General features: G+C 38.7%; 1 protein-coding gene across 1 annotated transcript in view; it reads right to left on the bottom strand.

Moving 5' to 3' along the window:
• The window catches only part of MAP7 (microtubule associated protein 7), a 235,021-nt gene extending 215,382 nt beyond the window's left edge, over positions 1 to 19,639 (bottom strand). The window contains exon 1 of the mRNA XM_020987148.2: positions 19,453 to 19,639. Coding sequence (XP_020842807.1) covers positions 19,453 to 19,525 — 73 coding nt within the window. The 5' untranslated portion in view covers positions 19,526 to 19,639. The remainder of the gene's footprint in view (positions 1 to 19,452) is intronic.
• Between the last annotated feature and the right edge of the window lie 3,158 nt (positions 19,640 to 22,797).

The raw sequence follows: 22,797 nt of genomic DNA, 5'->3' as shown, positions 1-22,797 counted from the left end.
ATGCATTCACTTACTGATACCTGATGAAACAATTCATGCTAAGTTCTTAAGTTTGATGTTATCCCCTTTCACGTGTGCTTTAAGTAATGACATAACTTTCTAGCGGTAGGAATCTTGGGCAGACTGGTAACGGAAAATTGGGAGATGAGAATATGGAGGCCTCCTTAAAGCACACCAGATTTAAGCAGTAAGCCTGCCCCAGATTTAGCTGAGGAATAAAATTATATTAATTAAATCAATTGACATGTATTACACATGTACTGTGCTAGACCTTCGGGGAGATACAAAGTCTAAATATGCAAATGCCTGTCCTCAACATGACTACAGTCTAATAGAGGGATGAAACAAGTACAGATACCTAGAATATACAATATTTCATGATGTGTGTGAGTTATAAAACAAAAATTACCATATGCAATCTGAGATAGGTCATAGGCTAATTTGTACTCCTTGAAAAGCTTCAAGCAAAAGCATAATAAAAGAATATAGTAATGGTAGCTGACATTTCTACAGCACCAGAGCTATAACTAGAAGTTTCCCTACTTGGGGCTAGCAGTTGAAGGGGATGAAGGAAGACTGTTGGGCTGACTCGAGATGTGTCCACCACAGAAATGAAGCCTGCCCTTGGACATCAAGAGGTTTCTATGTTGCTGTAGAGAGGTTAATGATACCTAGGAAAAGGCTGCTGTTGCCATCAGAAGGCAGGATAAGCAGGGGAAGAAATTGCCTCCGGGGGGAAATATTATTGATGCCCTTCAAATTTCCTAAGGTGATCCTCCTGCCCTACTTATGGCTCTGAATAACACCTAAGTCATATAACTCAAAAGTATAAGGCTAGGCATTTGAGTCTAGGTTATTTCTACTTTCTAGACATAAAAACTGAGATAGCATGAGCAGGGAGTAGATTCTGTTCTCTTAAGGGGAATAGATGCTGTTCTCCATACTGACCCTATCTCATCTCTTTTTTTCCCAAAGTTGTCAGAGGAAAATCTTGATTAATCTTCATTTATTTATAAATGCCATAGACTTTAGTAAATAATCCAAATAACTGGCACACTATATAAGCATTCCATGAAAATCTTCTATAGAGGAAAACAATTTTTAAATAAATGGTTTAAAAAATTTTTTTATTTTTAATTTAAGGGGAAAAGCAAGCATTCCCATAACAATATAATAAAAATGATTGCACATGAAACTGCAAATTTATTATGTACAACTTGTTATTCCATCTAAATATATAATAAAGTTGTCATATAAATTTCTTTTTTTCCTTCTTTTTTTCCCTTCCCTCCCCCCAGAGGTGGCTGCCATTAGACACAAATATGTGTGTGTGTGTGTGTCTGTGTAAAGTCATTCTATACATACTTCTATTTATCAGTTCTTTCTCTGGCTGCAGATAGCCTCTTCTTTCATATGTCCTTAATCTCTAAAGCCCTTTGTCTCTTCTAGCTAACTACCAGTACATATTTCTCTTTTCAAAATACTGTTTGAGATTCCTGTCCTTTATGATACTTTCCTTTATCCTAAATATAGTCAATAATGCTATTTTAACCACCCCTTAGCTATAATTGTGTGTTCTAAATTTATTTTGCTTGTTTTCCTACACATTCTTTTATTATCCTTATTGTCCCCATTAGAACATAAACTCCTTAAGAATAGGGAGCATTTTTCTTTTACTTGCCTTGTAACTTCCTATAGCTCTGCTGATAATGACAATCCAATAAATATTGTTGACTGATGCAAAAGAAGCTTCAGGAAACAGCCTAGCCCTCGCACTATATCCTTGGAATTGGCAGATCCAGATTCAGTCAGACCAAGGAATGTATGGGAGAGCTGTCAAAACAGCCTACTAGAGCAGGGTTTCAATAATATCACATGAGACTGTACAACAAAGGCTCTTCCCAGCCAATAGTGTATGCCCTTATTCTCCCGTGGGAGAAATATTCCTCCTTGGTTTGCTCTCAGAATGACACCAACTTTACACCCACTCCATGCTACTAACCTTCCATCATCTCTCTCACTATGTAACAGTTGGCCCAACGTCTACTTAACCCCATCCTTTCCTTGCCACCTCTCCTTACCTATACTATACTACACTTTACTACATTATATTATACTATACTATACCATACTATACTATACTATATATACCTATACTGTACTATACCACCTATACTAATGTCTGTAAAGAAAACTTGAGAGATGGATGTCTACTTTCCAATATAGAAGGATATCTTGAAATAACTTACTTCTCAGGTTTCTTCTTGTTTGAAACCTGACTTTGGGACTCTGCTGGAAAAGTTTCACGATAGGATACTTGTATTATTCCAAGACATAACTTGTATTGGGGAAGCTTGGTGGTGCATTGGATAGAGTGCCAGGCCTGGAGTCAGGAAGACTTCCTGAGTTCAAATTTGACATTCACTAGCTGTATGACCCTGGGCAAGTCACATCACCCTGTTTGCCTCAGTTTTCTCATCTGTCAAATGATCTGGAGAAGGAAATGGCAAAGTTCTCCAGTATCTTTGCCAAGAAAACCCCAAATGGAATCACAAAGAGTTGGACACAACTGAAACCACTGAAAACCAAATTACTTGTATTGACATCTTTTCATGAACATGACTTGAGGTTGTTGTGTCACCAGAGGGTCCAAGACTACCTCCTCCCAAAAGAAGTGACGAATGGTTAATTTTTCCTAACATAATTTCTTAAGTTATTAATTTTTTTTAAAAAAGGTCATTTATCTTTAAAAAAAATTGGAGTGTGTGGAAGGGTCTAGATCTTTGATTCTATTGGTTTAATAAAATTCTTGGTGAGGAAACTCTTACTAATACTTTTTTGCAATTTAGAGTCTTAGAGAGTTGTCTGGAGGTGCTGAGAGACTGTTACTCATCCAGGACCCTAGAACTATCATATATGAGAGTTAAGACTTGTAACCAGCTATTCCTGTCTCAGTGGCTGGCTTTCTAGTTTCTATACTAGGCTGTATCTCTTTTTTAAAAAAATAACTAAAGTAAGAGTTCATAACATGATATCATTTCCTAGAAAGGCATCATAGGATTTATGGAGATTAAGCAAAAAATAATTGCTGGTAATTGATATTTCTGTATGTCTTCATCCAAGAAATTAAAAATATTTTATATTCCTGGATTCTTACTAGTTAGTACTTGCCCACTCTCCAGGTTAAAAAAAACCAAAAACCAAAAAAAACCAAAACTGAGGCTCAAAAATGAAAAAAAAAACAACCCCAAAACAAAAACCCTAAAGTCACAGAATGAATTTGTGACAGATTGTTGTGGCAATATAGAATTTTTTAAAGTGCCTTAAAAATTTAAATAAGCAATATGGGGCTCTTAGACAAGTACTCAATTTATAATTTCAGCTAATTTAAGTTCAGACAAGCATGGTAGCAAATTTTTGAAAGCATAAATGAATTTTTACAGAGATAAACCAGCAGAAATCAAACACTCAAATTAGTTTTCCTGGCACTCTATCAGAATTGACCAACATTTTAGTCACTATTTGAAGAAATGTTTCTGATATGTTTACAGGATGCCAAGTACCTTGGTTCATCTGATGGTAACAAATAGCAATGATAATTAAGCCTTAATCAGTTTTTTGATTGTCTCTTAATTCTCTCATTATTGGGTGTCTATGATTACAGATAAATATTTGCTTAAAGGAGAAATTTGGCTGCTTCAGGTCTCAGAGCCCAAGAGTGTGTTACTATTTTACAGTGATGAAGTTATAAACATCTGCAATGCATAAGAATAGCCTAGTATTTAGGATGAAAAGTCAGGCAATCTAATTTCTTTTAATTTTGAGAAAAAACAGATTCCCATAGGCTTAGTTCCACAGAAGCCTTAGGGAAAAAAAGCAAAGGAGAATGTTTTCCTCCCCAGGATTTGATCCCATCAGTAAACCCTATTTGCCCTTCCTACCAAGTGTTACAACAGACTTAAATGTAATCTAGATGGCTTTAGAGATGAGGAGAAGCTGATCTTCCTCCAGGGAAGGAGAACTACAGACCCTCTCAGAGCCACTATAACATCAGGGGGTTTGCCTCAGGGAGCAGACATGGAGGAGGGGTGATGGGGTCTAAGTTTCCTCCCCATAGCCAACACTGTGCCCATGCCTCACCTCATTGTCTTCTACCTGCAACTCCCTAGGTTCCAACACATTCCACATAAGTGGGGAGTGAGGGAGAAGTTTAGACTGCATGACTGCATGAACTGTTTTTTTTTTTGTTCCACGGTAGCCCACCCTCAACCTTTCTCTCCTCACCAATGTTCTTGTTTCAGACATTTGCAGATATTCTTAGTTACCTCTGGTTGTGTTAAAGGTACAACAGTTATCCCACCCTCACAACATTTCAGCTTAAAACAGACTGATCAACTGAAATAGCACGTAAAGAAACAGAGTATATCCTTTGATCCAGCAATACCATTACTAGGTCTGTACCTTAAAAAGATTAAAGGAAATGGAAAAGGACCCACATGTACAAAAATATTTATAGTAGCTCTTTTCGTGGTGGCAAAGAATTGGAAATGGAGGGGATGCCCATTAATTGGGGAATGGATGAACAAATCATGCTATGTGGTTATGATAGAATACTATTGTCTTATAAGAAATGATGAGGGGAGTGGTTTCAGAAAACCCTGGGATGACTTACATGAACTGATGCAAAGTGAAGTGAGCAGAACCAGGAGAACACTGTCTGCAGTAATGGCAATACTATAACAATAAATAACTGTGAAAGAGTTGGCTACTCTGATCAATACAATGTTATCCACAATCATTTTAAAGAACTAAGGATAAAAAATGCTATACACCCCCAGAGAGAGAACTGATGAACTCTGAATGTAGATTGAAGCATATTTTTTCACTTTTAAAATTCTTCTTACTTTTTTTCTCAATATGGCTAATGTAGAAATGTTTTACACAACTTCATATGTATAATGAGTATCTTGCCTTCTCAATGGGTGAGGAATTTTTAAATAAAAATTTAAGGTTTTTTTTAAATAAAGAAATATACATTGATACGTCAATGCAGGAATTCCTAACTCTCTCTCTCTCTCTCTCTCTCTCTCTCTCTCTCTCTCTGTCTTTCTCTGTGTGTGTGTGTGTGTGTGTGTGTGTGTGTGTGTGTGTGTATCTTGGACCTTTATGGCAGTATGGTGAAACCTATGACCCTCTTTTCTGAATAATGTTTTTAAATGCATAAAATAAAGTACATAAGATTACAAAGGAAATAAATTATACTGAAGTATAGTTAGCTAGCTACCCACAGGTTACAGAGCCCTACTGTAATGTATTAGGAATCTTACCAACATGGGTACTTCAATTATGTGGATTTCAACCCATTCAAGATTTGTCCTCCTGGGCTACTCTTGCCTCTCTGATAGAGGCTTGAAAGAGGTTCACCCAAGGGGCTAAAGGAGGGTAAGGGAGTAGTGGGTTGGTGATGGTCATTATCCTTTAGGTGCCCTAACATCACATGTATAGGCACACCCTATTATGTGGGGCAGCCTAGGTGTCATATATTTAGGAACTAGAAAAGTGAAGGAGGCCTATCATAACCTGGGTCCCAGGACAGGAGGATAAGTCTTACTTGAGTCACTGATGCTCTTTTTCTTCCTGCTGGGCCTGAAGATTATTGCTCAAGACTGGGACACTATAGGGTCCCATATACTCTCCACTTTAGAGATCTAGTTGTAACTTATCCATTCTGGGTGACTGTAATACCAAGCACATATCTGTTCCACTTTCCCTTCCTCCCCTCCATCTCCACCTTGGGATGTTTCTAGTTAAGCATCTTGCCTTGTATAAGGTCAACACATACTCATAATATAAAGGCTTGTTACTTTAGCATTTAAAAAAAAATACCCTACAGCATTACAAGGGTAAAATAGGATAATAAAATTATAGTTTTGGAGCTGGGAGGGACCACAGAATCCAACCATTTCATTTTACCAATCAGAAGACCAAAGTGCAGCAAATTAAATTACTTTCTCAAGGGCACATACATAATAAATTAATCAATAAACATTGATTAAGCACCTATGTAACAAAGAACTGTGACAGGGACTGGAGATACAAAGAAAAAAAATTCAAAGCAATAACTGCCCTCGAAGACTTGCATTCCAATGTGGGAGATTCCATATACCTATATATTCATACATGAAACACATTCAAAACAAATAGGAGGTAAGCTTTGGGGGAAGGCACTAGTAGGCTGGGGAAGGCAGTAGGGCCAGGAAAGGCCTCATGTGGAAGTTGTCACTCGAGCTGAGTCTTGAAGGAAAGCAGGGATCCCAAGGGACAGAGTGAGAAGTTCATTCCAGACACGTGGGATAGCCAATGCAAAAGCACTGAAGCAGAAGGGGGCAGAAGAAGCCAGTTTGACCAAGTCTATTTAGGAGAGGCCTAGGTTATAAAGAGCTTTAAATTCCAAGAAGAAGCATTTTTATTTGATCCTAGAGGTAATAAAGCCCCATTTATTGAGTAGTAACCTGACACCGTACATTAGGAAAATCACTTTGGTAACTACGTGTAGGATGGAGTGGAGTGGGGGGAGAGTTAAAGCCAGGGAAACTAATTAGGAGGTTATTGTAATAGTTCAGGCTACAAGTACTGAGAACTTGAAGTATGGTATGGTGACTGTGTGAATGGAACGGAGACAGAAGAGAGTGTTGTTATGGAGGCAGAAACCACAGGATCTGGCAACTGATTGACTGTCTATGTGGGGTGAGTCAGAGTGAGCAGCTGAGTATGACAAAGCAGGAATCTGAACTGAGATCCAAATCCTTTGCTTTTCCCACCACACCAAGTTGTAAAGTACAGCACACAGGCTGACTGTCTATCATCTCTCCCACCCACTGCACCCCTGGTCCTCCAGCCTTCATTTTTCAGCATAAGCAGTTTGACCAGGTCAGGGTAGGGCTCTTCTATTGTATGTCAAATCTTCTTTTCCTCTAATTTTGTGTTAATTTCTTTGCTCTAACAAGTTGATGGTCTGACAATACATAAACAGTTGATTCAGAAGTCACCCCAACATCTGGACTAGTCATTTCTTGTCTGTTAAGACAGCTTCACTTATTTTGTGACGTTATTTGTTGTAGGTCATGTCCAGCACCACCCAGCTTTCTTCTTGAAGAAAATGTATATTCATGATATATAGGTATGAGTCTTCTAGGCTACAAACCTTTGGCCTCTTTTGTTTCTTTTGGACCACATTTCCCAACATCTTTCATCTTCCTCTTCTATTTACCCCTATGCCCACTGAAGTCACCAAGTATGAAAGTATATTTTGATTCAATTTGAAGAATTTAATTGAGTTTCTCACAGAATTCTCAATTTCTTCATCTAAAAGTTTTTTTAAAAAATCTGATTGATGTGCTTTTTAAAAATCACCTTTATGTCCTTTATTTATGTCCCTTCCTATGCCCCTACCCAAAGCACATGATGAGTATACAAAGGCTTTGTAACAAAGAATTAAAAACAAAGAAGTAAAAAAGGAAATTCATCAAAAAAAAAGCCAACACATCAAAATGGTATTGTAATGTTCCACACCCATTGTCTCCCATCTCTTTGAAGAAGAGAGGGAGGAGCATTTTCTCATCTCTCCTGCAGTGCCAAGCTCAGTCATTATAATTACCTAATGTTCAGTTTAATCTTTCTGTTCTTTCCATTTATACTGTTGTAGTTATTGTGTACATTGTTTTCCTGGATTAACTTCACTCTGCATCTGTTAACATAAATCTTTCTATGGTTCTCTAGATTCTTCAAATGTACTACAATTGTTTTAGCCATTTCCCAATCCATGGTTTGTAATAGGTTTTTAGACAAAAGCTGTAAATGATATTGTGATTTTTTTTTTGCATATACTAATCATGAGCTCTGTACGTAAAAGCACAGAAAGAATACATGAAGGTAAACTTTGAGGAGTATCTTTGGAAAGTTTTCTGTGTGTGGTCCACAGGTAGCCTATGTGACTTAATTAATGCTTGCTAGTCCCATTTTTATTCATTCTAATCTGCAGGTAGGCTGTAGGGATCTGAGCAAAAAGTTTGAAGCTAATAATTTCTAGATTTCCACATAGCACAAGCACTGCCTGGCTGAAAATGTTAATAGTAACTTTAGCAAACAGTGCAATAGTCCAATGAACACCAAATACAAAAGAATAGTAGCAAGATACAATTTGTCCCAGGACTGTTTCTATGTGAACTCCACTGGAAAATATGAGAAGAATGAGATAAGAATGAAACATAACTATATTTATACAGCAATTGATGGCTTATAAAGTACTTTATACATATTATCTCATTTGATCACTGTGATAATTCTGTAAGATAGGATGTATGAGTGTTATTATCATCAGTTTTCAGATGAGGAAGTTGAGGTTACCTTCCATTTAATTTGAGGCAGGGCCCATGGGGCATCAGAGCCGAGTCTCCATGGATACTGTAGTTAGAAAGGGTAATGATAACAGGGAATCAGTAGATAATATTTATCTACCACTGTCTGTAAGTATGTCTATATTTTTCCCTAAAACATTCTTATGTGAAAATAAGAAACAATTTGAGTAAATTCATCAGAATTTTGAAAAAGACCTCTCTCCAAAAAATAATTAGTTTGGGTAAGATTTTCAATAATAATAATGATAATAGCCAGCATCTGTACAGCACATACTAAGTACCAGGCTCTTTTACAAGTATTAGATCATTTGATCCTCACAAAAACTCTGAGAGGCAGGTGCTATTATTAACCCCATTTTACAGATGAGAAAACAGAGGCAAACAGGGGCTAAGTTACCCGCTTAGCTAGAAATATGTTCCATCCAGAACAGATATATAGTGAAGAATACTAGAAATGAAATGGACCTCAGGCATGTAAGATGAAAGGAATAATCTAAAACATCTCACGAAGAATAGTACGCAGTGAACTCTGCCCAACTGGACATCATCATTGAAAAGCCACTGAATAGGGGAGGTGTCTAATTTTACATCTGATTTGGCATAGTCATTGTAACCCAGTAATAGCCCAATGCCAGACAGATGACCCATACTGAGATGAATTAGCAGGGCTGCCAGGCAAGGCTGTCACCCAGCTAATTAAGAGGTAGCCCCAGTGGATGTCAACAAACACCTGGTACCTAGGAATGTTACAACAAGGTCCAAGTCAGTCTCTCCAGCATACTGAATGATGAGGTTAGGAGCTTCCAAGAACCAGCAGGATGGGTTGTATTCCTAATAAAAAGCCAAGTTCGAGCTGTAGGAATAAGTTTCATCAATAACATCAGTCATGGGCACAAATATTACCTGAGCAGACCTTGTACCGGGGGTGAGCTTACAGAATGAGGGGAGCCCCCTTCAGGATTTTTATTTGGCACTCCAAATTTAAATCTACATCAATACATCTGGCTTCCTTCCTGGATTCCACACGGGGCTTGTGATACTGAATTATCTTTCTGTTCTTCAACACACATCATAGTAGTGAGACACACATTTTAAGGAAACACTGGTACGTTGGAGAGTTTCCAGGGGAGGGTTATCAAGATGGTGAGGAGACTAGAATCATTTGAGAATTGTTTAAAGCAGTGATATCAAACTCAAATAGAAACATATTACTTAGGGTACATTTTGACTTAGAAAATCACAAATTAATATTATCTACGTTGTATTTTTGTTTATTTTGTTAAACACTAAAAGTTTTTGAAAGCTTTGCCAATGAAGTTCAAGCTCTAGTTGGTTCTCTATCAATACTGAAAGGCCTCAAGGATGAGCGTGGTTGTAGGCTTTAGTTCTATCATTCAAGTTTACCTAAGTTCAGTGAGACGTATTACCAAGTTAGTCAACAAGCATATTTTTTTTGTGTGTGTGTGCCACAAATATTCATTAAGCCTGAAGGCATTTCAATTTGCATTGGTGGAGGGAAGTACCCACATGGATTCCATCAAGTAAGTCCTCCATGTAAGTATTGAAATGATACTAAGTACTTGGGCTTTTAATTGCTGTAAGCAAGGACTTAAGACTCTGGGCCCGGAAACAAGTCATATGATCAAGTACCACCATCTTTAATCATGTGTTCCATGTCCTTTGATGTAAATAATGACCCAAAGTCAGAGAACTGAGACAGAAGGAATTGGAAGGCCAGAAAGCTCTTCACATTTATAGAATGCTTTCACACATGAACCTATCGGAAAAGATACCATGGTTCTCAATGCACATGAAATGCAGTTAAAAAAAAAGGCAGATATCATGGTAGGCTCCAGAGAAAAGCAAAGGTCACAGAGCAGAAAAATATACAAGTAAATACATATTTCAGTTGCACTGATACAGAGCTCTTCCACTGATACAACTTTCCGGATTGTCATGAGTACCAGGGAAGAATGCCTAGAGTTTCAGATACTGAAAATACCAGGATGTTAGATGTGGGGGCAAAATGTTTGTGATCACAGCACAGAATAAAACAGGAGGATGATTACCAATAAAAGGGAGAGAATCACTTTGTCGCCAAACCTTGCAAGGCCAGAGGTGCATACAGCACCTTTAATCCTTTTCTTGTCCAGGAAATCTGGTTTCCAGTTGTATATTGCAACCCTTAGAAATGAAAGTCTACCTACATGCCCAACTCTAGGCACTTAAGGTATCATAAAGGCCTATCTTAACTGCAGGTGGTAGCATACTATCTATATTCTCTACCAGACTTTCATTCAGCAATGACTTCTCTAGAAGGCTCTAATTATGCAAATATAAAAACACCATTGGCAGGCGAGGATCTACTGCGTCTGGTTTCCCAAGGTTAGAGCCTGAGATGGCACAAACAGTGAACAGCCAGGGAAGAATGAAAATAGGTCAATGAGATAACACTGACCTGCAGGGGCTGCCTGGGTCAGAGGAATGCTTAAACCCACAAACCCTAGGGCTTTCAAATCTAGATGTTAAGTAGCAATCTGTCTAAAAGCTTTTTACCTCCTTTCAATCAACCCATAAGCATTCATTTATTTATTATGAGCCTCCTGTGTCCTGGGCACTGGGCATACAAAAACAAAAATAACAAAATAAAATAAAATAAAATAATCTCTGACCTCCAGGAGCCTACATATTATTAGTTTTACATATGTAAGCACATAAGGCATAAGTTCGAGATAATTTGTGGGGTAGAGAGCCCACACCAGTGATGGTGGGGGGGAATCAGAAAAGGCCTTTGGAAAGTGGCACTGGAGCTGAGCTTTGAAAGAAACTGGCCATTCTAAGAGGCAAAGTGAGTAGGGATGGAGGGAGGGCATTCTGGGCACTGGGCAGAGATACGAGATAGAATTCTACATGTGAGGAATCCCATGTAGACCATGTGAAGGGGAGTAGGGAAGGAAAGGGGAAAGCGAATAAATATTAATATAGAGCTAGCTATGTGCTAGGGGGCTGCTAGGTGGTGCAGCAGATAGAGTTCTAGGCTTGGAGTCAGGAAGATTCCTCTTTCTGAATTCAAATCTGGCTTCAGACACTTACTAGCTGTGTGACCCTGGGCAAGTCACTTAACCCTGTTTGCCTCAGTTTCCTCATCTGTAAAATGAGCTGGAGAAGAAAATGGCAAACCATTCCAGTATCTGCCAAGAAAACCCCACATGGGGTCATGAAGAATAGGACATGCCTGACCAATATTATCTCATTTGATCCTCTCAACACACCTGAGAAGTAGGAGCTATTATTATCTCATTTTACAGTAAGAAAACTGAGGCAAACAGAGGAGTAATGTAACTAACATAAGGCTGGAGCCAGGTTGTAAACGTCAGAGGAATTTGTATTTGACCTATACATCTGATATATTACCTAGAGATAATAGGAAACTCCTGTAGTTCAATGAGTAGGGGATCAAAATTCTGAATTTTGGGGGCACATACCTTTCCAAAAAATTAAATATCTTGTCTTCCTCTCCTGCCTGAACTCCACACTCAACCTTTTCAAACAAAGCCCTGGACAGAGCACCCATCCTAGAGTCAGGAGGACCTAGCCTCAGATACTTACTAGCTGTGTGACCCTGGCAAGTCACTTAACGCCAATAGCCCTAAATAGATGAATGAATGAATGAATGAATGAATGAATAAATAAATATCACCAATGACCTCCCAACCATAAATTCTATGACCCTTTTTTTAGTGCTTGTTTTCTCTGATCTTATTTCAACACTTGAAACTTTTAGCTACCTTTCTTTTTTGAAATTTTTTTTTTGTTTCCTCTACAAGATATTATACTGGTTCTTTTCTTGTCTCTCTGACTGTTCCTTTCCTTCTCACCCATATTCCCCTCTTCCTTCCACCCTGTGCATTTGGTGATATCCAATATCTTCTCTTCTGTCTATATAATCTCTTCCTTATGAAATATCTCATTCACTTCTTTATTTCCCACTCTGTTTTGTCTCCTGAACTTGTTTCAAATTTCTAGCACCTCAGCAAATCTAAAACTAAAACTTACCACTCACTCTCAAATCAGTTTTCATATTTTCTATTTATGTTAACAATGCCATCATCATCCCATTGACCTGAGTTCAAAACAAGAACTGTCCTCATCTCCTTCCACTTCTAGGTCCCCTGTGGCCAATCAGTTATAAAGTCCTCTCAACTTATTTTCCCCAATCTGTCCCTTCCTTACCATTCCACCACCAGGTCATTATCCTCTCATGCCTAGAGCCAAAATAATTTCCAAGGTCTCCTTCACACCAAAACAATTTAAGATTTTCATATGATAACAGCTGTATTAGAGTGTATTAGTAACCACTGACTGAGAAAAATCCATGATGCAATGATTTGCAAACCTGCTATATAACTCCTCACACAGATACTTGTAGGACCCATAGTAGATTTCTTGGATGAGAAAAATACAGAGCATTAGAGAAAAGTCCTGAGGTTTCATTTCTAATGCTTTCATTTCAGGAATAATCTCTCCTTTCTCAGTTTCAAAAATCACTTTACTTACACCTCCCATTCACTTAAAATTTTTACTGATACTTTAAAAAAAACCATTACTAGAGCAGTCACCTTTAGAAATGAAAGTCCTCCAGAAGTTAAGGACTATTATCTCTCGATCATTAGGATCATTTTGCTTGCCTTCTCAATGAGGGGTCAGAGGAGAGAGAGAGAGAGAGGGAGAGAATTTAGAATTCAAAAATTTAAAAAAATAATGCTAAAAATCGCTTTTTACATGTGATTAGGGAAGAAAATAAAACATTATATTTAAAGTGGGCAGGCATGTCAGAGGTCATCTAGCTCAATGTCCTCATTTTACAGAAATTAAGGAAACTAAGGTCCAGAGAGGTTACTTGACTTGTTCACAACAAGGTAATGTGTGTCAAAGGCAGGATTAAGGAAGATAAGTAAGGCAGTCCCTTTCCTCAGAAAGCTTACAATTTTTTGTTTGGACCTATGATTTTATTGACATGGGGACCCCCCCCAACCCCCAAGAGGAAACTCCTTTGACAAATACAAATCTGCAACTGTTATTCACTTTATAGTCTTCCAGAGTTGTGGGGGTACAGAGAGACTGAATGACTTGTCCCAGGTCATACAAAAGGCAGGACTTGAAACTAGCTTTCTTGCCCCCAAGGCTGGCTCTCTCGACACTACAACACAAAGACTCTTTTACAAGAGGTTGGGGGGAAAAACATGGTCATGAATATCTCTAATACAAATTAGGAGAGCATAAGAGTAAACAACATTTTCTGAATTGATTATCTTTACAAAAGTTATTATTTAAATTATTCTTTAATTACAAAGGTTATTAGATTCATTTCCAAAGAATTATGCCATCTCTGATGTATGCCAGCTGTGTGACCCTGGGCAAGTTACTTAATTTCTCGTGTCCCAGGCAACTAAGACCTTAAGTTGCAGAGAAAGGACCAACCTTTATTGGTAAAGGAAGTTATCTCATCTGGGAGTGCCTTATACCAACGAAATCACAAGTCCAGTTCCTCTCCCCTTCAAGTAAGGAGGAGGATTAGGAAATATACAGTCAGAAACCTAAGTGTATTTTAGTATTTCACACATGTACACAAAGGTAAGCTCTTAGGCATTCTTCTAATGATACGTCCTCCCACTTGCCATGATGTCCAGTCAACCACTGGAGGGGACAAGAGCTATCCAGACAACTTAATGATAACATACTTTGAGCAGGGAAACCAAAACAACAATCTGGACTCCTTTTAATTCCTTTTAATTTTTTTTTCACTTATCTTTTTAATTTGGAAAAAGAACAATAGTCTGATCGAGTTCCTATTTGTGTATCATTCACTTGAAGCTGTCTGTCATTCATCCTGCAGGCTTTGCTCTCCTGGGTTCTAACACTGTGAAAATCCCCACATCTTGATTGCACAGAGCATGTCACGGCATGAGAAATATAACTACCTGTTTGCCTGCCTCATGTTTTTCAAGTGAGATGGAATTTTTGTTTGAAGATTACTTAGTTCATGTTGATGCGCACTTTCATTACTGAGATCACAAGTGATGATATTAAATTTAATAAATGATTTTGTTTGAAAGGAACAGAACAACTCACCTCATGTCATATCTTGTTTCTTTTATAATCTTTCATTCCTCATGGCATACAGAGGCTAGCCAACACTCATATACTGTGTGTTTAGCAACCACCCAGCTCCTTGTTTTATGAAAAGATTTATATGTACCATGCTATCCTTCCATACCTCCACCTCTTAGAAGCCTTGGCTTCCTTCAAGCCTCAGCTCAGATATCACCCCCCCACCAATTTCTAAATTAAATTATATTTATTTCACATATATTTTGTATTTCTTTATGCACATGTTGTATCCTTCACTTGATGATGGGAAGTTTCATTTTTTTCCCTTTATATCCCAGTACCTAGGATAGTGCTTTACACATAGTAGGTGCTTAACAAAGGGTGGTTAAATGGAATACAATATGTAAATTATATGCAGAATACAATATATTAACATAAAATAAAATAACATATGATTATAGAAGCAATGTGGTCCAAGAGATAGAGCAATGACCCCTACAGCAGAAGACTTGAATTCGAAGCCCACCTTTAACATTTACTGCCTTAGGCTTCAATTCACTCATCTGTCCAAAAAATTAATGAATAAGTAACACATTAGAGGTTAGGCTAAAAGAGCCTTTGAGGTCCTTTCTGGTTTTAACCTTTGATCCTCTGACTACATGGGTTCTGAGGTCCCTTCCAGCTCTAGAGCTCGGGAACTATTAGCTACTAAAAATCATGTTCTCTTTTTGCCCTTTAGGTAATTTCCACATCAATTTCCACACGACCCTAAAGACAAAAGTAAACACATATGGCTCCTGTAATACTAATAAGAACCTATTCTATGACATGTCTGTTATGAATATGAGTGCTCAGTAATTTTTCAGTTGTGCCTGACTCTTCATGACTCCAATTTGCGTTTTCCTGGCAAAGATACTGAAGAGGTTTGCCATTTCCTTCTCCAGATTATCTGACAGAAAAGGAAACTGAGGCAAACAGGGTTAAGTGATTTGCCCAGGGTCATATTGCTAGTAAGTTTCTGAGGCCAGATTTGAATTCAAGAATAGGAGCTTCCCTAACTTCAAGTCTGGTGTTCTATCCACTGTACCACCTAGATGCCCCTTATATATAAGTAGGACATTTATTAAGCAATTACTATATGCCAGGCACCGTTTTAAGTGCTGGGACGCCTGGAATGCAAGAATAATAATAAAAAAAATGACTCTCTTTATCCCTCAAGGAGTTTACATTATAATGGAAGAGTTAGAAAGGGGAGAAGAGAGAAGGATACCCCAATGGAGGCAAGGTTGCTAAGTAAGTAGTAAAATCTGGGGAGTGGTTTGAATGCCAACCTCTGACTCCACAGCCAATGGGCTTTCAAAAATTTAATTCAAAACTCTCTGGATAAAATATTTTCAAAAGAATATTAGCTGTATTCATAGATAAAATTGATTTATTATTCTTTCATGTGATGAAATATAGCTACAAAAATTTATCAAGAAGCAACTTTTAAATCATCAGGTTTCCTTACAGGGGTAATTAGATCTTTAAATTATATCTTTAATACTGCCTTTCTATTGACTCGGTAGATTTGGCACATGCAGCTTCAGCTGAGTCATTTCTGTAAATAATCTCTAGAAACTTTCAGTTCCAGAGACAAGAAACAGGAAAAGTACATGAGATCCCCTAGTGGTGAAATCTAGATGGTGTTTTTGGTAACTAGTCAATTCTGACATGTTTTCTGAATTCTTAATTGCCTTCATTTTAACCTATAAAGATATCTGAATGACAGAAGGGCTAGTCTGCCTCCTCATCGCAAATGATACTAATAGCTAAAATTTGTATTCTATTCCACTATTAATAGTAATTGTTGTTGCTGCTGTTGTTTTTATTCTAATACATTTCCCTGTCCTTTGGCACATACCTTTTTTTGTTTTAAACTGGATACCCTGAAACGGAATTATTCATCCTGGACTAAAAATAAAACATTTATTTAGCAAATACAAACATTTATTAGCAAAAGGTTCTCTTTGTCCATACAATTTTGTAAGTACTGCAAGCATTGCTAACCTTATTTGAAGAAACTGAGGCAAAGACAGATTAACTGCCTAGCCCACTATAATGCTAAGAATTGAGAGAGGCATCCAGGTTTTCCTGAAAACAAGGATGGTATTATTCCGATTGCACCATGCTGCCTCTGCTGGTATCAGTGGAATTAAAAGAAGAAAAAAAAATGCCCAATAACAAAGATAGCAGCACTTTGATTTTTGTAAGCCTTGGCTTTTTAAGTGCTTTTTACTAAAAATGCTGCATTATCCCTTTTCTCACTGATGACTTGTGACAGATAATATAATTATTTTATAGAAACTATATTTATCTTTTTATTCCAAATTATGTCAATCATATATCCTGCAGCTTCTTCCATTGATTTATTCAAGACCAGTATAATTTATGATTGTATGTATTTTATGTTGTATTTTCAGTATGTTGGGTTTGTTTTCAAAGCAGTAGTTCAAGATTATATACAATAAGTTGCTTTAAAATTAGACCAGGATCCTTGTAGATGATATATAGAGAAGTTTAAAGACAGATTATGCTCTTGATAGGCATAATTAAGAAAGCAACCAAATGTATCTCTCAACCAGATCTTGCCATTAGGGTTGCACTTGGAACCTTTCAATAGCAATAAAACAGCAGAGAATAAAAAGCAGTAGTACAAAGAGTCTGAGAGAACCTTTAAAAGAAGGAAGACTTGCAGCTGCTGGGTGTGTAAAACATGCAATATTATATCCAGGATGATTAATAGCTAAAATTGAGCTCACATGTCTGTCACATGCCTCAAAGCAGTGTTGGTGAACTTCTACACCTCCCAAACTTAAGTTAAAAGATCAAACTCCTTGAGCTGTTATAAATTCAATGACTTTTCATGTGCATTGAGACAGGGCTGTCAGGTAAAAAAAAAACACACAAAAAAACCCCTCCTTCTTTCTTTCAAAATACTAGTTCTTAGAGACATTTATATTGCCAATAATTATACCTAGAGAGGCAGCCTGACATAATGGATATGGTGCTATCCCTGCAGTCTGATAGACTATGGTTCAAATCTTATCTGACACATTCTGATTTTGAGATCATAGACAAGTCACTTAATTTCTCAGTGTGGCAGGCAATTTTATAAGACTTGGCTGCACGAAGGGAGCTGTGCTGGGAATTATCCACATCAATGAAATCACAGGTCTGGACCAAAAAAATCCAAATTATCTAATCTGCAAATTACTCTAATACACTTATAAAAGGCACTCAGCTAAAAAGAAAATGAATAAATACTACCCTAGAAAAATTTAGGGAAATATCTTAATGTTTTAAATTAACTTTAGAAAATAAAAATACACTTGAAAGACATAAGCATATGTATATGTATGACACAATCTTTTCAGAAATAGGCAATTTTTTTGAAGGAGATAGAAAACAAGAGCATTTCATCCTTTATAAAGCCAACTATTTCATTGGCATTCCTCTGGATTGGTCCAAATATTCATTACTCATCACTAGATCACCAATTATCTGAAAGTATCTGACACTGAAATAGCTTCCACAATTTATTCTTCTGCATGTATTTCTGAACAAGATGTTCTCATGGATATGGTAAAAAGTGCTCAACATTTCCTGCCACAAATAACTATGTATAAGCCTAATGAAATAGGATTCTCTCCATCCCTTGAAAAAATATGTTCTCAAGGGTAAAAATAACACTTTATTTACCTTAAATAAACGAGTAGGCTATTCCTAGCCTGCCCTCAGGGTGGGAACTTAGGTGCAGCACCCACTCATCTGGATGCCTACAGCAAAGTTAGCCATCCCTCTTTCCCCACCCCAAAACAAAATAATGATTTACTATCTGGATTTACATATTAAAGACAAGCCAAACCACATTTCAAGAGGCAATCCAGCTTTACACAGGACAAGTGCAAGGCCACAAGTTTCAACCTCAATCATTTTTGGCTCATTTGGAAGTCAGTTCCCACTGGCAGCATCCAAAGCGGATCAATAAACAATAAATATGAATTTCCATGCTGTGAACATTACTATACTATGCAGGACAACCAATTCCTAAATTTCTGTACACACGTTTGGAAACCAGTGGTTTCACTCAAACCGAAGATTAGTGTTAACCAGCTGCTCCATCATTCTATTACATTAGTCCCTGATCCCTTTCCATCTCAAGTTCAGATGCCAGGAAATGTCCAGCTGTAACCTTGAATAGAAAGACAAAGTCCCAGCCAAGTAAGCCTAAGCTGTCTCCTTGGATAACATTGGGTTAAGATACTGTGATCCAGGGTATTTCTGGGTAAAAAAAAAAATACTCAAGAAACAAAACTCGACTGTACCTTAACCTGCTTCTGGGGACGCACCACGCTCCCAGAAGCAGTTTAATCCTTCAATTCATGAGAGATCCCTATTCACACCTGTACGGAGTTTCTTTTAGGGATACAGTTTCCTCCTTTAATTGAATTAAACCTGATACTCTGAGGTGGGAGAAGAGCATTCACTCCTCCATTTCCTTCTCTCGCTCTCTGTAGCTTCCACCTGTTAGCAGGAAAAAAGAAGGCTACAAGGCAAGGATCGATTGGCCGCGGGCGGGATGACCTCAACCAAGGCAACGCATGAGGACGGCATATCGGAGCCAGCCGCAACCACCTCCCCGTCCCCTTGTGGCCTCCCCCTCCCTAAGCTAAGGGGAGAGGGGAGCCAAGCCGTGCTCCTCGCGCCCCGAAGCCCATTGCCGGGAACATTCCAAAGAAGGGGGAGGGGAAGAACGTTGGCACTTGCAACGTTCTAAATAGAACTCCCCGCACTGGTCATCTGCCCAGCCCCCGCTACCGCCCCGACCCCGACCCCCTCCCAGCAAAAGCTGGGGACCCTCCTGGGCGGTCACCTTGCTCACCTGTTTCGCTCCAGGAAGCGCCATCGCTCCCCCCGTGGGTGTTATTCCCTCCGCCAGCTCCCAGCTCCGCCATGGTGCTCCAGTGACGCGTCCAGGGAGAGCCGCTCCGCCCTCTTCCCCTGTTTCCCTTTAGCCAGTCCCCCGCCTCCAGGGCGCAGACAGGTGAGCGCCTAGAAAGGGAGGAGTGTGGGGAAACGTAGGCTAGAGCTCAGCAGCCTCGCACAAGGGGTGCAGCGGCGCCGCCCCCTCGAGGACAGGTGAGAAATTGCAGGCGCTCAGAGCGAGAAAGGTCAATTGGAATCCGTCAGTTTTAGACCCAAAAGGCTCAGGTCTAGCTCCCCAGTTTTCTGAGTCAGGAAGCAAGCAGTGCGGTTGGCCGCGTTACGTCACTGGGCCACGGACAGTCCAGTACAGGTTAGGAGAGATCACCGGACGGCCTCGACTCTATCTACCCCACTACCGGGTAGTCGGAGAAAGGTAGTGTCAATGTTCGCCCGGGCTCCGCAGGCGCTGGAGTTCACTGGACTAGTTCTTACCTGGAAAGCCTTGGCTGAAATGCCACACCACCCTGTGATCTGATGTCACTCTGCCTTCTCCAGGGCTACTTCTGAAGACTCGATCTGCACTCTGGGTTTTGGGACTTAATGATCCCCATGGTTCGCCGACGAAGCATGGCACTATTATTTGTTGCGACTAGATTAAGGAAACTGCTATTTCCCCCAGTCCCCCACCTTGTCTGCTCCAGTTATTTTTAACTTAAATTGTCTTGTGCCTCCGGCTTTGTCCAATAAAATCAGGTTGAAAAGCAATACCCAGACAACTGGCCAAAAAAGAAAGCTGGAAACCAATTTGTGTGTTAGCATGCAAACAGCACACAACAAAACGTTAAAACCCCAACCTAGCCTACGTGATAAATGGAAACAACACTGAGAAACAAAAGGGGGAGTGATTCATTTCTGCTTAGTTACACAGAAATACACACCCACACCTTCAGGTTGGCTGAGCATAATCTAGAAAAGGCAGAAAGACAACTGCCAATCCTTAAAATCCTTTAAAGTCCTGGTCTGACTGAGAATGGTGTTGGATTTACTTTTGGGGAGGTTAGTTCTCATATTTTTTGTAACACCTTGGAGTCTCTAGATCAAGTTCTTAACCTTTTTTAGATCATGGGTCCTTTGGAAATCCCGTGAAGCCTATGGACCTCTCCTCAGAATGTTTTTAAATGAATAAAATACAATACATAGGATTACAAAGAAAACCAATTACACGGAAAGTTATAAAAAATACATTTGTTATATAATTCACAAACCTCCTAAAATCTATGCATTGCTCCTAGGTTAAGAATACCTTTTCTAGAAGCTTCTAGAGTTTATACAATGAACTTTACTTTTATCTGCTATCTCTTAGTAGGGGCAGCTAGGGGCACAGTGGATAGAATGCTGAGCCCAGAGTCAGGAAAACTCATCTTTATGGGTTCAAATCCCACCTCAGACACTTACTAGCTGTGTGACCCTGGGCAATAACTCTGTTTGCTTCAATTTCCTCATCTGTAAAATGAGCTGGAGAAGGAAAAAGCAAACCACTCCAGTAGCTTACCCAAGAAAACCCCAAATGGGGTCACAAAGAATTGGACAAGACTGAACTGAATCTGTGAGTTGGCAATCTGGTGTAGTGAATATACCTGGCCCCTGAACCAGGAAGATGTGGTTTCAATTCCTGACTCTATTGGTTGTGTGATCCCAGGCAAGCTGCTTGTCCTTTCTATGCTCTAAGCAGCTAAGATTATCAGTTGCAGAGAAGATGCCAACTTCCATTGGTAGAAGGGATTTCCTCAGTTCATTAAGCCAATGAAATCACAAGTCCAATTCCTATTCCTTTCAGACCTCTAGTCAAATGGGACTTCACTACCTTCCAAGGAAATTAATTGAATTTTTGAAAGACTTCCAGTGAGGGTGGACCTCTTCCTTCCAAAGGCAGCCCATTCTACTTTTGAATAGCTCAAATTGTAAGGAAAATTTTCCCTGAATCAAGCCTAAAATTTGCTTCTTTTTAATTTCCATTGCTGCTAATTCTGTCTTTTGGATCCAAACAGAAAAGCCTAAGCCCTCTTCTATTGAGCCCACCCTGCACTTGACAATCTCCTCCAAACCCCCAATAACCTTCTCTCCTTCAAGTTCCTCTGTGATGCTGGTTATTGTTGTTCTTTATACAAGTGTGCAAAGTCATGAGCCATACTCTCTCGTCCAAAGTCAACAAAGTCCAGTGGCAACTCAAAGGTCAAGACAACTGGTGATGGCCAAAGGTGCAGAGGATGGTGGTGAATATCCAACATTTAGCATAGAGCCTGGCACATGGTAGACACTTAAGGTTTATCAACTGATATGGAATCAGTGTGGTATAAGTGGAAAAACCCTGGAATCAGATCTGGGTTTGAGCTATAGCTCTGCCACTTACTAGCTATGATCTTGGCCACTTGGCCTCAGTTTCCCCAACAGGTAAATGGGAAAATTACCTGTATCTTTCTCAAAGGGTTGAAAAATAATAAACATGAAGCACTTTGTAAACACACACACACCCTTTATAAAATGTAAGTTATTAGTCACTTTTTATACACAGGTGGGCAAGATATAGCAAATTGGTGAACTTGAGAGTGAGAAGACCTGGTTTTTGTTTTCTGCAACATTTACCAGAGGTATGATTATTTAACTACCCTAAGGCTCAGCTTTCTCATCTGCAAATTGGGGATAATGCTACTTTCCTGATAGGCTGTTGTGGAGAAAGTGCTTTGTAAACCTTAAAAAATTTCATGTGATATATACATGTATATGCACACACATATATTGTACAGCAGTTTAAAAAAGTTTTTACAATTGTTTAATGTGTCTGAAGCTATTTCATAAATGGAAATTATTGTGGAACTTTTTTTTTAATCATCTAGAGAGACAGAGGGCTTCCAAAATCCAAGCCAGGTGAGTAACTTTTCAAAGTATTGCCAAAAAGGAGATTTCCTTCATGGTTTGTCCCCAGTAAGTTCTGTATATCTCTAGAACAGTTTTATATACAAACTAACATCTTTTAGCAGGCTTCCAAGATCCAAGTTTGAACGTGAGCTAAGACCTAAGAGATTCTATCTTTCAACTGAGTTAAATAAATGTGATTAAACACCTTCCTCTGTGGACACTCAAAGAATATTATATTATCTGAAACTAAGTAATTAATATTTGTAGTAGAGCCCTTGAAAAGAATGCCAATCTACTTCTGGTATACTGGTGTCAGAACTTCCTAAAAAGCTCTCTTTTTGTCAGAAAGGAGTCTAGTCTTCTTACTGAAAAATTTTTACATGCT

Source organism: Phascolarctos cinereus, unplaced genomic scaffold, assembly GCF_003287225.1.
Source record: "Phascolarctos cinereus isolate Bilbo 61053 unplaced genomic scaffold, phaCin_HiC Scaffold_5;HRSCAF=322, whole genome shotgun sequence".
NCBI classification, from domain to species: Eukaryota; Metazoa; Chordata; class Mammalia; order Diprotodontia; family Phascolarctidae; genus Phascolarctos; species Phascolarctos cinereus.
This window is presented reverse-complemented; position numbering and strand designations above follow the sequence as displayed.